General features: G+C 37.2%; 1 protein-coding gene across 3 annotated transcripts in view; it reads right to left on the minus strand.

The window, feature by feature from the left end:
- The window catches only part of VAV3 (vav guanine nucleotide exchange factor 3), a 435,514-nt gene that overhangs the window by 36,226 nt on the left and 386,821 nt on the right, over positions 1–12,467 (minus strand). For all 3 annotated transcript variants that reach the window (XM_086391510.1, XM_086391513.1, XM_086391511.1), the window contains exon 22: positions 5,489–5,523. In XM_086391510.1, the coding sequence (XP_086247636.1) occupies positions 5,489–5,523 (35 nt within the window). The remainder of the gene's footprint in view (positions 1–5,488; positions 5,524–12,467) is intronic.

The raw sequence follows: 12,467 nt of genomic DNA on the forward strand, positions 1-12,467 counted from the left end.
TCTCCTTTCTGAAACTGCCCCAAAGCCTAGCCATCATCTGACCCAGTTTTGTCATGTTGTCACATTCGAAGAACATCCAACATCAACAAACAAGTCCTCAAGTTTTTGTTTGCTCAAGCTTCTTTGTCTCTACCCAAATTTTTTTTTTCCAAATTCTCCAAACGAATTATAAACCCCGCAGTGATACCTGTTCAGCACCATGTACTGTACCTATTAATTCTTTCTATGGAGACATCTATTTTCCCCAAACCCTCCACCCTCTTGGTCTAATCGCCACTGCTTTCTCTCCAAGCCTGCTGAATTAGTGTAGTCCTGGAATCCCTTCACTCCCATTTCCTAGATTTTGTATCTCCCTCTTTCCTGGTTTACTAGCTAATTCCTCAGATCTTAAACGAATATATGGGATGTAATACTTAGAAGTTCTCATATCTATGATATTTGTATTTTACTTAATAATCCTTAATTCACAATTTGGCTGGATAAATAATTCTAGGTGACAAATCATTGTCTTCTCAAATTTTAAGGCACTGTTCTGCTTTTCTAACTTCCAATTCAATGCCATTCTGATTTCTGAGTCTTTATCTTTTTTTTTCCCCTCTCTGGAAACTCAAATTCATTGCTCTATATAGCAAAGTTCATAATAATAAGCCTTCCGGTTATATGCTCTACTAAAAAGTTGAGTGTTGTCCTGGGCTCTCAGGAGCATCTTTGATGTAGAGTCATATAGCCTTCAGTTCTAAAAAATTTGGGGTTTTATCTTTTTATATATATATAATTGTTGTTAGTTTCTCTTTCTCAAGTTCCTATTAAATGAAGGCTGGACTTCTCAGGTCAGTTGTCTGCTCTACCTTTTCTCTATTATCTGTCTTTGATTTTCTAGAGGATTTATTCAACTTTATTTTCCAATTTCTCTACTCAATACTTAGAGAACTCTTTTTCATTCTCAATCTCTGTCTCTTTTATAAAACATCCAGCTCACTTGTATGGATATATTATCTCTTAATTCTGAGAATATAAATTAAAGGCTTCTCTCTTCTGCCCATGCTAATGTTTGTAATTCTTCCAAGTTTCTTTTTGACATTTATTTTTTTCTTTACTTCAAGGCTTTTCTCAAATGTCAGGTTACTCTTTGTTGTCTGCTCACATTTTGTTGTATGGCTCAGGAAACTTAAACAGGGCTCTGTATCAACCTAGAGGGATGGGATGGGGAGGGAGATGGGAGGAAGGTTCAAAAGGGAGGGGATATATGTATATCTATGACTGGTTCATGTTGAGGTTTGACAGAAAACAACAAAATTCTGTAAAGCAATTATCCTTCAATTAAAAAAAAAAGAAAGCGAGAAAGGCATCCAAGAACTGACTGGGAGTTCTGTGTGGGGGCAGTATGGGAGGCTCACTGGGTTGGAATCTGATCATGTGGGAAGAAGCTGATGATAGGGCTGGATTTTAGGTTTTTAATTCTGAGTCTATTCCATTTCTTTAGAGAAAAATCTTCCCAATTCCTATCTGGATGGAAGAAGAGAGTAGTCCATGTGTGTAAGACACAGCTGTCGCAGTACTGTAATTGAGCTGTACAAAGGAACTGAGGATCATCATCAGTCTGTATACTGACTTTCCTTAATTTGACTGATCTGTTTTCAGTATAGCATCTCTGCCAATTTTTGCTGGGCCTGCTCTTTCCAAGTCTAGGCCTCATATGGCTCAATTTTTCCAAGTAATATACCCTCTAATTCATGTCTCTTGCTAAGGGAGGGAAAGTTAAGTTGTCTGACTTCTTGGAGGATGAGGCAGGGACAGTGGTATCTGCATCCTTTTCTCCATAAGGATTTTCAGACAGTTCCCCAGATGTGAGCCCCATGTCTCACCCCAGTCTTCATGACACCCAAAAACACAGACTGAAGATTCATGGCTTATAAAAGAGACAAAGTTTACCTTACGGGAACAGCTTTAAAATGTGAAAATAACAAGGATATTTAACTCCTTAATGACTTGAGAAAGTGAAAGTCGCTCAGTCCTGTCTGACTCTTTGTGACCCCATGGACTATACAGTTCATGTAATTAATTCTTCAGGCCAGAATACCGGAGTGGGCAGCCTTTCCCTTTTCCAGGGGATCTTCCCAACCCAGGGATAGATCCCAGGTCTCCCGCACTGCAGGTGGATTCTTTACCAGCTGAGCCACAAGGGAAGATCAAAAACACTGGAGTAGGTAGTCTATCCCTTCTCCAGGAGATCTTCCTGACCCAGGAATCAAACTGGGGTCTCCTTCATTGCAGGCAGATTCTTTACCAACTGAGACTAAGCTATCAGGGAAGCCCTCTTAATGACTTGAAAACCACAGTGTAATTTTTCTCTAAACAGTTTAGTTTTTCTAAAATTGAAGGTTTCATTTTCTGATATGGTTGATCATTTTGTTCCTTAGCAGAAAGCATTTCACATGAAACTGCCTGCTTAGTGTGAAGAAACTGTCCCAAGTTTCTTAGAAAAGAAAAAGTAATTTTGAAATTCTATTATCTTTATTTCTTACTGTTTTCAAGGGTGTTCCTTCATCTAAATATCTTGATTTTTTTTATCATTAGAAACAATACTATTTGGTCATAATTTCAATAGAATTTTACATATTGGCAAGGGTACATTTTAAAAGAAAGGATTCAAAAGCTAATCTCCTGTGTTCTGAATGGTTCCCAGGTATCAAATCAGTTTATTTCATAAAATCTATCTTGTGTGTGGCATTCGTATTTCTCTAATGTCATTAGTTTTGTAACTATTATGCCTTCTTATATAGAAATAGTAAAAGAAAAGAGAAGGAAACTATTAGCACGCTTTCATGATTTCACCAGTTCTTGATGCTTTACAGTTTGATTATCCATGCTATCAGTTCTGTTCCAAAATTAATTTGTCAGGGTTACAGTCTTTAATTCCATGAAAACTAAGACCTCAAATTTGTCTTAAAAGAGGTAAACATATAGCAAAGATTTGTAGTTCTATCACAGACCTGCTATAATTTCTCAGCGGGCTCAGTGTTAAAGCCAGGGAAGGATGTCAGAGAAAATAGACAATGATTACGCAAAGCAGATGTGGCTGGGGAGGAAGAGTAAGACTGCTGAGAAAAGGATCCCATACTATGGACAATGTGTTCCTACAGTAACCTGACATTTTTCATGCTTTGGTTATATAACAGAAAATGATCAGTTTAAAATATCAAGAAACTCAGGTGTTACCTACACTTTCAAACTGAACTAGTACTTACTATATACTCTCAGAATACCTCATTTATATTCATACCCTGATTTCTAATTTGTATGCATACATTTTAATATCAAGAAAATGAAAATAGATGCAGTCATTTTAAGAGGAGGTTAGCCATATCACTAACAGAAACAAGGAAACAATAGATAATGATTATTACTTTTTAGACATTATGAGTTTAAGAGAAAATGACATCTTCAACCAGAAAAATTGTTTAGAATAGTTATAATCAAACATATGACGCTAATTAACATATTTTGGGTACTTACTATGTACTTAGTATTATACACATTTTATTTCATCTTTCCAACATCTGTATAAGGAACAATGCAAAGAAATAGAGGAAAACTATAGAATGGGAAAGAATAGAGATCTCTTTAAGAAAATTGGAGATATCAAGGGAATATTTCATACAAGGATGGGCATGATAAAGGACAGAAATGATAAGGATCTAATAGAAACATAAGAGATTAAGAAAAGGTGGCAAGAATACATAGAAGAATTATACAAAAAAGGTCTTAATGACCCAGATAACCACAATGATGTGGTCACTCACCTAGAGCCAGACATCCTAGAGTGGGCAGTCAAGTGGACCTAGGAAGCATTACTACAAACAAAGCTAGTGGAGGTGATGGAATTCCAGCTGAGCTATCTCAAACCCTAAAAGATGATGCCGTGAAAGTGCTACACTCAATATGTCAGCAAATTTGGAAAATCCAGCAGTGGCCACAGGACTGGAAAAGGTCAGTTTTCATTCCAATGCCAAAGAGTATTCAAACTACCTTACAATTATACTCATTTCACAAGCTAACAAGGTTATACTCTTATGCTCAAAATCCTTTAAGCTACGCTTCAACAGTACATGAACCAAGAACTTCCAGATGTTCAAGCTGGGTTTAGAAAAGGTGGAGGAACCATCAAATGCCAACATCATGGAGACAGCAAGGGAATTCCAGAAAAACATCTACTTCTGCTTCATTGACTACACTAAAGCCTTTGACTGTGTAAATCACATCAAACTGTGAAAAGTTCTTAGAGATGGGAATACCAGACCACCTTATCTATCTTCAGAGAAACGTGTATGCATGTCAACAAGCAACAGTTAGAACTGGACATGTAACACTGTACTGGTTCAAAACTGGGAAAGGAGTACATCAAAGCTGTATATTGTCACCCTGCTTATTTAACTTATATGTAAAGTATATCACATGAAATGTTGGGCTGCCTGAATCACAAGCCAGAATCAAGATTGCTAGGAGAAATATCAACAACTTCAGATATAAAGATGCTACCACTTTAATGGCAGAAAGTGAAGAGGAACTGAAGAGCTTCTTGATGAGAGTGAGAGAAGAGAGGGAAAAAACTAGCTTAAAACTCAACATTCAAAAACCAAAGATCATGGCATCTGGTCCCATCATAGCAAATAGATGGAGGAAAAGTATAGTCAAAGCTATGGTTTTTCCAGTAGTCAGGTATGGATGTGAGAGTTGGACCATAAAGAAGGCTGAAAATTGAAGAATTGATGCTTTTGCATCGTGGTGCTGGAGAAGACTTTTGAGAGTTCCTTGGACTGTGAGCAGATCAAAACAGTCTATCCTAAAAGAAATTAACCCTAAATGTTCATTAGAAGGACTGATGATGGAGCTGAAGCTCCAATACTCCGGCCACCTGATGCAAAGAGCCAACTCATTGGTAAAGACTCTAATGCTGGGAAAGATTGAGGGCAGGAGGAGGTGGCTACAGAGAATGACACTGATTCAATGGACATGTATTTGAGCAAACTCTGGGAGATAGTTAAGGACAGGAAAGCCTGGTGTGCTGTAGTCCGTGGGGTTGCAAAAGTCAGACACGACTTAGCAACTAAACAACAACAATCCTTTCTGGGCTAAGTTTTTGTTTCAGACAATGAAATTATACATTCCGCCCCCCCTCTCAATTTCATGAAACCTATTCTAAAATACAATATGCATATTTGCCCATGTCCCATTCCACTTTTGGCGATGATAAACTTTGGATTTACAGCCAAGTACTTGCACTTGTACTCACATGCACCACTCTCTGATAAAGATATGGAAAAGCTCAGTAGTATATAAATTCATTATGGTGTTCTGTTACATGTGAAAACATCTTTAGCCAGGACAAACAGAAATGGAATGTAGTTTACTACTCCCACATTTAAGCCGTCCTTGAGCTAAAGGTATGGTATTTCAACTCAGCGACATAAACATTTTTAATACTTACCAGGGTTGGCAAGAATAATCTACTGGTTTGGGCACCTAGGATATAAAAAGGCAAAAATAGATTAATATTACTTAAGGGAAGCTTTTAGAAATCAATCATTAATTCAGTTCAGCTAACTCAGCTCTATAAAAGCCTAAATAGCACAGTCCTAGAACTATCATTGGCAATATTATATAGTGCGAATCACAGTATATTTAGATAAGTAGAAAATAATTCATTTCACTTTAATTCTTTCATTCATTTTATTGCCACTTTACCTCTCAAGAAAGAGATAACAAGAAAATATGAATTGGAATCTTTCGGTATTAATTTTCAAGGCAGTTTAATCTTTTCATAGAAAGTTAAAATGAAAATGTTAGGAAAACCTAATAGCACTCTGCTTTCCCAAGACATTGGAAAATCAGGCAAAATAAACAATATACACTAGATATAGACTCTTATTATGTAACATAAATTTTAAACTCTAGAAGTCTACCAACTGGAAGACCTGTTTTTTTTATGAAATGTCATGGGAAATATTCAGTTTTACCTTTTTTTCCTATGTAGCTTTACAAAAGAGAAAAACTACATTTTCTATGCAAATAAAAAGAAAACTTCCAGTTGCTAACTGCAAGTAGAAAATGAACAAAGTCAAAGAAGGCACACTAATATTCATAAAATAACAAATTATATGCATACTACTTAATCTTCATGAATCACCTGAATCTTTGATGTATGTATTCTATAGTATTTACATTGAGTCCATTTACATTAGGTGATTAAAAATGCTGTTACTCTCAAGTGTAACTGAAGTATGGTCAATATGAATATATCTGTGCTATGTCCATTTTCATAATGGGCTATTACTGTTTTGACCTTCCAGGTTAAGAGTTATAATTTAAAAACTATCCTTCTGGTCAGAACATCTCTAAAGTTATCAATACTTAAATATGTTATCCTATGGAACATTTCATGCAAAGATGGGCTCGATAAAGGACAGAAATGGTATAGACCTAACAGAAGCAGAAGATATTAAGAGGAGGTGGCAAGAATACACAGAAGAACTGTACAAAAAAGAGCTTCACGACCCAGATAATCATGATGGTGTGATCACTCACCTAGAGCCAGATATCCTGGAATGTGAAGTCAAGTGGGCCTTAGAAAGCATCACTACGAACAAAGCTAGTGGAGGCGATGGAATTCCAGTTGAGCTATTTCAAATCCTGGAAGGTGATGCTGTGAAAGTGCTGCACTCAATATGCCAGCAAATTTGGAAAACTCAGCAGTGGCCACAGGACTGGAAAAGGTCAGTTTTCATTCCAATCCCAAAGAAAGGCAATGCCAAAGAATGCTCAAACTACCGCACAATTGTAGTCATCTCACACACTAGTAAAGTAATGCTCAAAATTCTCCAAGCCAGGCTTCAGCAGTACATGAACCATGAACTTCCAGATGTTCAAGCTGGTTTTAGAAAAGGCAGGGGAACCAGAGATCAAATTGACAACATCCGCTGGATCATGGAAAACGCAAAAGAGTTCCAGAAAAACATCTCTTTCTGCTTTACTGACTATGCCAAAGCCTTTGACTGTGTGGATCTCAATAAACTGTGGAAAATTCTTCAAGAGATGGGAATACCAGATCACCTGACCTGCCTCTTGAGAAAACTATATGCAGGTCAGGAAGCAACGGTTAGAACTGGACATGAAACAACAGAATGGTTCCAAATGGAGTACATCAAGGCTGTATATTGTCACCCTGCTTATTTAACTTATATGCAGAGCACATCGTAAGAAACACTGGGCTGGAAGAAGCACAAGCTGGAATCAAGATTGCCGAGAGAAATATCAATAACCTCAGATATGCAGGTGACACCACCCTTATGGCAGAAAGTAAAGAGGAACTAAAAAGCCTCTTGATGAAAGTGAAAGAGGAGAGTGAAAAAGTTGGCTTAAAGCTCAACATTCAGAAAATGAAGATAATGGCATCTGGTCCCATCACTTCATGGGAAATAGATGGGGAAACAGTGGAAACAGTGTCAGACTTTATGTTTTTGGGCTCCAAAATCACTGCAGATGGTGATTGCAGCCATGAAATGAAAAGACGCTTACTCCTTGGAAGGAAAGTTATGACCAACCTAGATAGCATATTCAAAAGCAGAGACATTACTTTGCCAACAAAGGTCCGTCTAGTCAAGGCTATGGTTTATCCAGTGGTCATGTATGGACGTGAGAGTTGGACTCTGAAGAAAGCTGAGTGCCGAAGAATTGATGCTTTTGAACTGTGGTGTTGGAGAAGACTCTTGAGAGTCCCTTGGACTGCAAGGAGATCCAACCAGTCCATTCTAAAGGAGATCAGTCCCGGGTGTTCATTGGAAGGAGTGATGTTGAAGCTGAAGCTCCAATACTTTGCCACCTCATGGGAAGAGTTGACTCATTGGAAAAGACTCTGATGCTGGGAGGGATTGGGGGCAGAAGGAGAAGGGGACGACAGAGGATGAGATGGCTGGATGGCATCACCGACTCGATGGACGTGAGTTTGAGTGAACTCCAGGAGTTGGTGATGGACAGGGAGGCCTGGCATGCTGCGATTCATGGGGTCGCAAAGAATCGGACACGACTGAGCGACAGAACTGAACTGATGGATTACATTTTAAGCTTCAGCACCATGAAAGATCCTGATATACAGCAAATAGTATTGAAAGTAAATGACACTTCCTGTCATTCAAATCCTGTAAATATTTTCTTATACGATTTTATTTTCACAAATAGAAATCAATCTTTGTTTCTGTTTTGATAAGATATAGATGGCCTCTAAAGTCTGAAAGGGAAAAAAAATTTTTTTCCTCCTTCCCTCTACCTCTTTGTATTCTTTAAATGTATGTTTATTCATAACACAGTCTCTCTTTCTGGGAACAACAACGAAAAGAGAAAAAGAGGAGGGAGGGAGGAGGTAAACAGCTTCAACATATTTTGGCTGTGTATTTTCTTGGCTGGGAAGGAGCCATAAAAGTTAAGGGTAACATAAAATTCTAAAGCAGAATGGGCATCTGATGCTCTTCACTCCTGATGTGTCCGCCTGGATCTTATTCTTTCTACAGTGAGTGCATTCTGATGTCTGATGAGCCAGCTATGTGTTTCTCAGCTATGATCCCCTTCATGAGAGTAGAATCCTGTCCTTTTTAATCTCACATGAGCCCTCCCCCTTTCTTTCATGTATACTTTGGGCCTTTGGATGAATATCTCACATAGAAAAGCTATAAATAATTTTTTAAATAGTTTTCCCCCAATGCCTTTTTATGCCTTCATCATAGGCTGTTTCCATTGTTAAACTTCTGCTACAGATATAGAATTTTTAAAAAGTTTTATTGGAAATACTGCATGCATGTGAAATTATACATAAGCTACACTCTTCTTCCTAAGTACATCTTGTAAAAGCTAGATGAGACAGAAGTGAACTTAATGTGTTTGTTAGGCTAGAGATGTCATTATTTCATCCTTACTAAAGAAAGACAGTTTTCTAGATAGATTAGATTTCTAATTTTCTTCAAAACTTTGAACATATTATTCTTACTGTTTCAAATATTGAAATCTCACTGTATAAAATTTCAATTTGTTTCTATTTTATAGTTCCTGTTTGCTGAGGTTTCCTGTCCATTCATTATAAACATATAGTTAACCCTTGGACAAAATGAGTTTAAACTGCAGGGGTCCACTTACTTGTGCATTTTTTCCAATAGTAAATACTACCGTACTATACGATTTGCATTTGGTTGAATCCGTGAAGGTAGAACCACAGATATGGAGGAAGTGTAGATATAGAGGGCTGACTATATGTTATAGATAGATTTTCCACTGCTTGGAGGGTCAGGGCCCTAACCTCTGCACGTTTCTAGAGCCAACTCTATTTTCCTTTTTGTCCTTGAGCACAATTATAATAGTTATTTAAAAAATCCTTTCCTGCAGGTTCCATCATTTGGGACATCTGAGGGTTGTTATCCTTTAATTGCCTTTTCTGCTGAGTGTGGTTCATATTTTCCTGTTTGTTTGTATACTCATTATTTAGTATCTTGGACAATTTGAATGAGAATGTTGTAGAGGCTCTGAATTCAGTTATGCTCTTACAAAGAGTGTGATATTTCTTAAAGTAGGCAGTTAATTTGTTTGAACCCCAACTGCAACCTCTGTCTTTCCTGTCCTAAGATTTCCTATCTCCCTTTCCAGCTTGTGTTTATTTCAAACTCTACATTCTGCCACTTTAAACCAGTAATACTGTGAGGTTTCTATTATATCTGAATTTTAACCACCCTGCATGGTGCATATATACATACACACACAGAATCATATATATGTGTGTGTGTGTGTGTGTGTGTGTGTGTATGAGACTACAGAGTTTGTAGTTATTTTCTGTGGGAGGATTGATCCAATAGGAGCTACCTGACAGTGACCAGAACTAGAAGCTCTCACTGTTGTTTGTTACGTTTAATCATCAACCCTTGATAGTTTTATCTCAGGTTCATTTTAATATTTTCACTTTGTCTTTGATGTTCTGAAGTTTCACTAAAATGTATCTAGGTATTCATTAACTTTAATATACACTTATCTTTATCATAAATCCTGGAAAATTCTAAGCCATTATTTGAACATTGCTTTCCCACAATTATCTATAGTGTTTCAATAAGATGCATTTGAACTTTATCACTCCATTATCTTACATTCTCCATATCTTAATCTTTCTGGATTGTTCACTGAGAAATTTCTTCAGATTTTTCTTCTAATTTTCTACTCGAGTCTAATAAATTTTGTAATATTTCCATTAAGGTTCTCATTTCAATTAGTGTACTTGATTCTTTTCAAGTATGCCCAAACATTAAATATCCTCTCAGACTTTTATTCCCCCTTTACTTTTTTTTCTCTACAATATTGTATTGGTTTTGCCATACATCAACATGAATCCACCACGGGTATACATGTGTTCCCCATCCTGAACCCTCCTCCCACCTCCCTCCCCGTACCATCCCTCTGGGTCATCCCAGTGCACCAGGCCCAAGCTTCCTGTATCCTGCATCGAACCTGGGCTGGTGATTCATTTCTTACATGATATTATACATGTTTTAATGCCATTCTCCCAAATCATCCCCTGCCTCCCTCTCCCACAGAGTCCAAAAGACTGTTCTATACATCTGTGTCTCTTTTGCTGTCTCGCATATAGGGTTATCATTACCATCTTTCTAAATTCATATATATGTGTTAGTATACTGTATTGGTGCTTTTCTTTCCGGCTTACTTCACTCTGTATAATAGGCTCCAGTTTCATCTACCTCATTAGAACTGATTCAAATGTATTCTTTTTAATGGCTGAGTAATACTCCATTGTGTATATGTACCACAGCTTTCTTATCCATTCATCTGCTGAAGGACATCTAGGTTGCTTCCATGTCCTGGCTATTATAAACAGTGCTGCGATGAACATTGGGGTACACGTGTCTCTTTCAATTCTGGTTTCCTCGATGTGTATGCCCAGCAGTGGGATTGCTGGGCTGTATGCCAGTTCTATTTCCAGTTTTTTAAGGAATCTCCACACTGTTCCCCATAGTGACTGTACTAGTTTGCATTCCCACCAACAGTGTAAGAGGGTTCCCTTTTCTCCACATCCTCTCCAGCATTTATTGCTTGTAGACTTTTGGATCGCAGCCATTCTGACTGGCGTGAAATGGTACCTCATTGTGGTTTTGATTTGCATTTCTCTGATAATGAGTGATGCTGAGCATCTTTTCATGTGTTTGTTAGCCATATGTATGTCTTCTTTGGAGAAATGTCTATTTAGTTCTTTGGCCCATTTTTTGATTGGGTCGTTTATTTTTCTGGAATTGAGCTGCAGGAGTTGCTTGTATATTTTTGAGATTAGTTGTTTGTCAGTTGCTTCATTTGCTATTATTTTCTCCCATTCTGACGGCTGTCTTTTCACCATGCTTATAGTTTCTTTTGTTGTGCAGAAGCTTTTAATTTTAATTAGATCCCATTTGTTTATTTTTGCTTTTATTTCCGATATTCTGGGAGGTGGGTCATAGAGGATCCTGCTGTGATGTATGTCGGAGAGTGTTTTGCCTATGTTCTCCTCTAAGAGTTTTATAGTTTCTGGTCTTATGTTTAGATCTTTAATCCATTTAGAGTTTATTTTTGTGTATGGTGTTACAAAGTGTTCTAATTTCATTCTTTTACAAGTGGTTGATCAGTTTTCCCAGCACCACTTGTTAAAGAGATTGTCTTTTCTCCATTGCATATTCTTGCCTCCTTTGTCAAAGATAAGGTGTCCATAGGTACGTGGGTTTATCTCTGGGCTTTCTATTTTGTTCCATTGATCTATATTTCTGTTGTTGTGCCAGTACCATACTGTCTTGATGACTGTGGCTTTGTAGTAGAGCCTGAAGTCAGGCAGGTTGATTCCTCCAGTTCCATTCTTCTTACTCAAGATTGCTTTGGCTATTCGAGGTTTTTTTGTATTTCCATACAAATTGTGGAATTATTTGTTCTAGCTCTGTGAAAAATACCATTGGTAGCTTGATAGGGATTGCATTGGGATATAGATTGCTTTGGGAAGTATACTCATTTTCACTATATTGATTCTTCTGATCAATGAACATGATATATTTCTCCATCTATTAGTGTCCTCTTTGATTTCTTTCACCAGTGTTTTATAGTTTTCTATATACAGGTCTTTTGTTTCTTTAGGTAGATACATTCCTAAGTATTTTATTCTTTTCATTGCAATGGTGAATGGAATTGTTTCCTTAATTTCTCTTTCTATTTTCTCATTATTAGTGTATAGGAATGCAAGGGATTTCTGTGTGTTGGTTTTATATTCTGCAACTTTACTATATTCACTGATTACCTCTAGTAATTTTCTGGTGGAGTCTTTAGGGTTTTCCATGTAGAGGATCATGTCATCTGCAAACAGTGAGAGTTTTACTTCTTCTTTTCCAATTTGGATTCCTTTTATTTCT

The sequence above is a fragment of the Bos grunniens genome, chromosome 3 (assembly GCF_055505025.1).
Source record: "Bos grunniens cultivar Pamir isolate PY7600 chromosome 3, Bosgru_T2T1.0, whole genome shotgun sequence".
NCBI classification, from domain to species: Eukaryota; Metazoa; Chordata; class Mammalia; order Artiodactyla; family Bovidae; genus Bos; species Bos grunniens.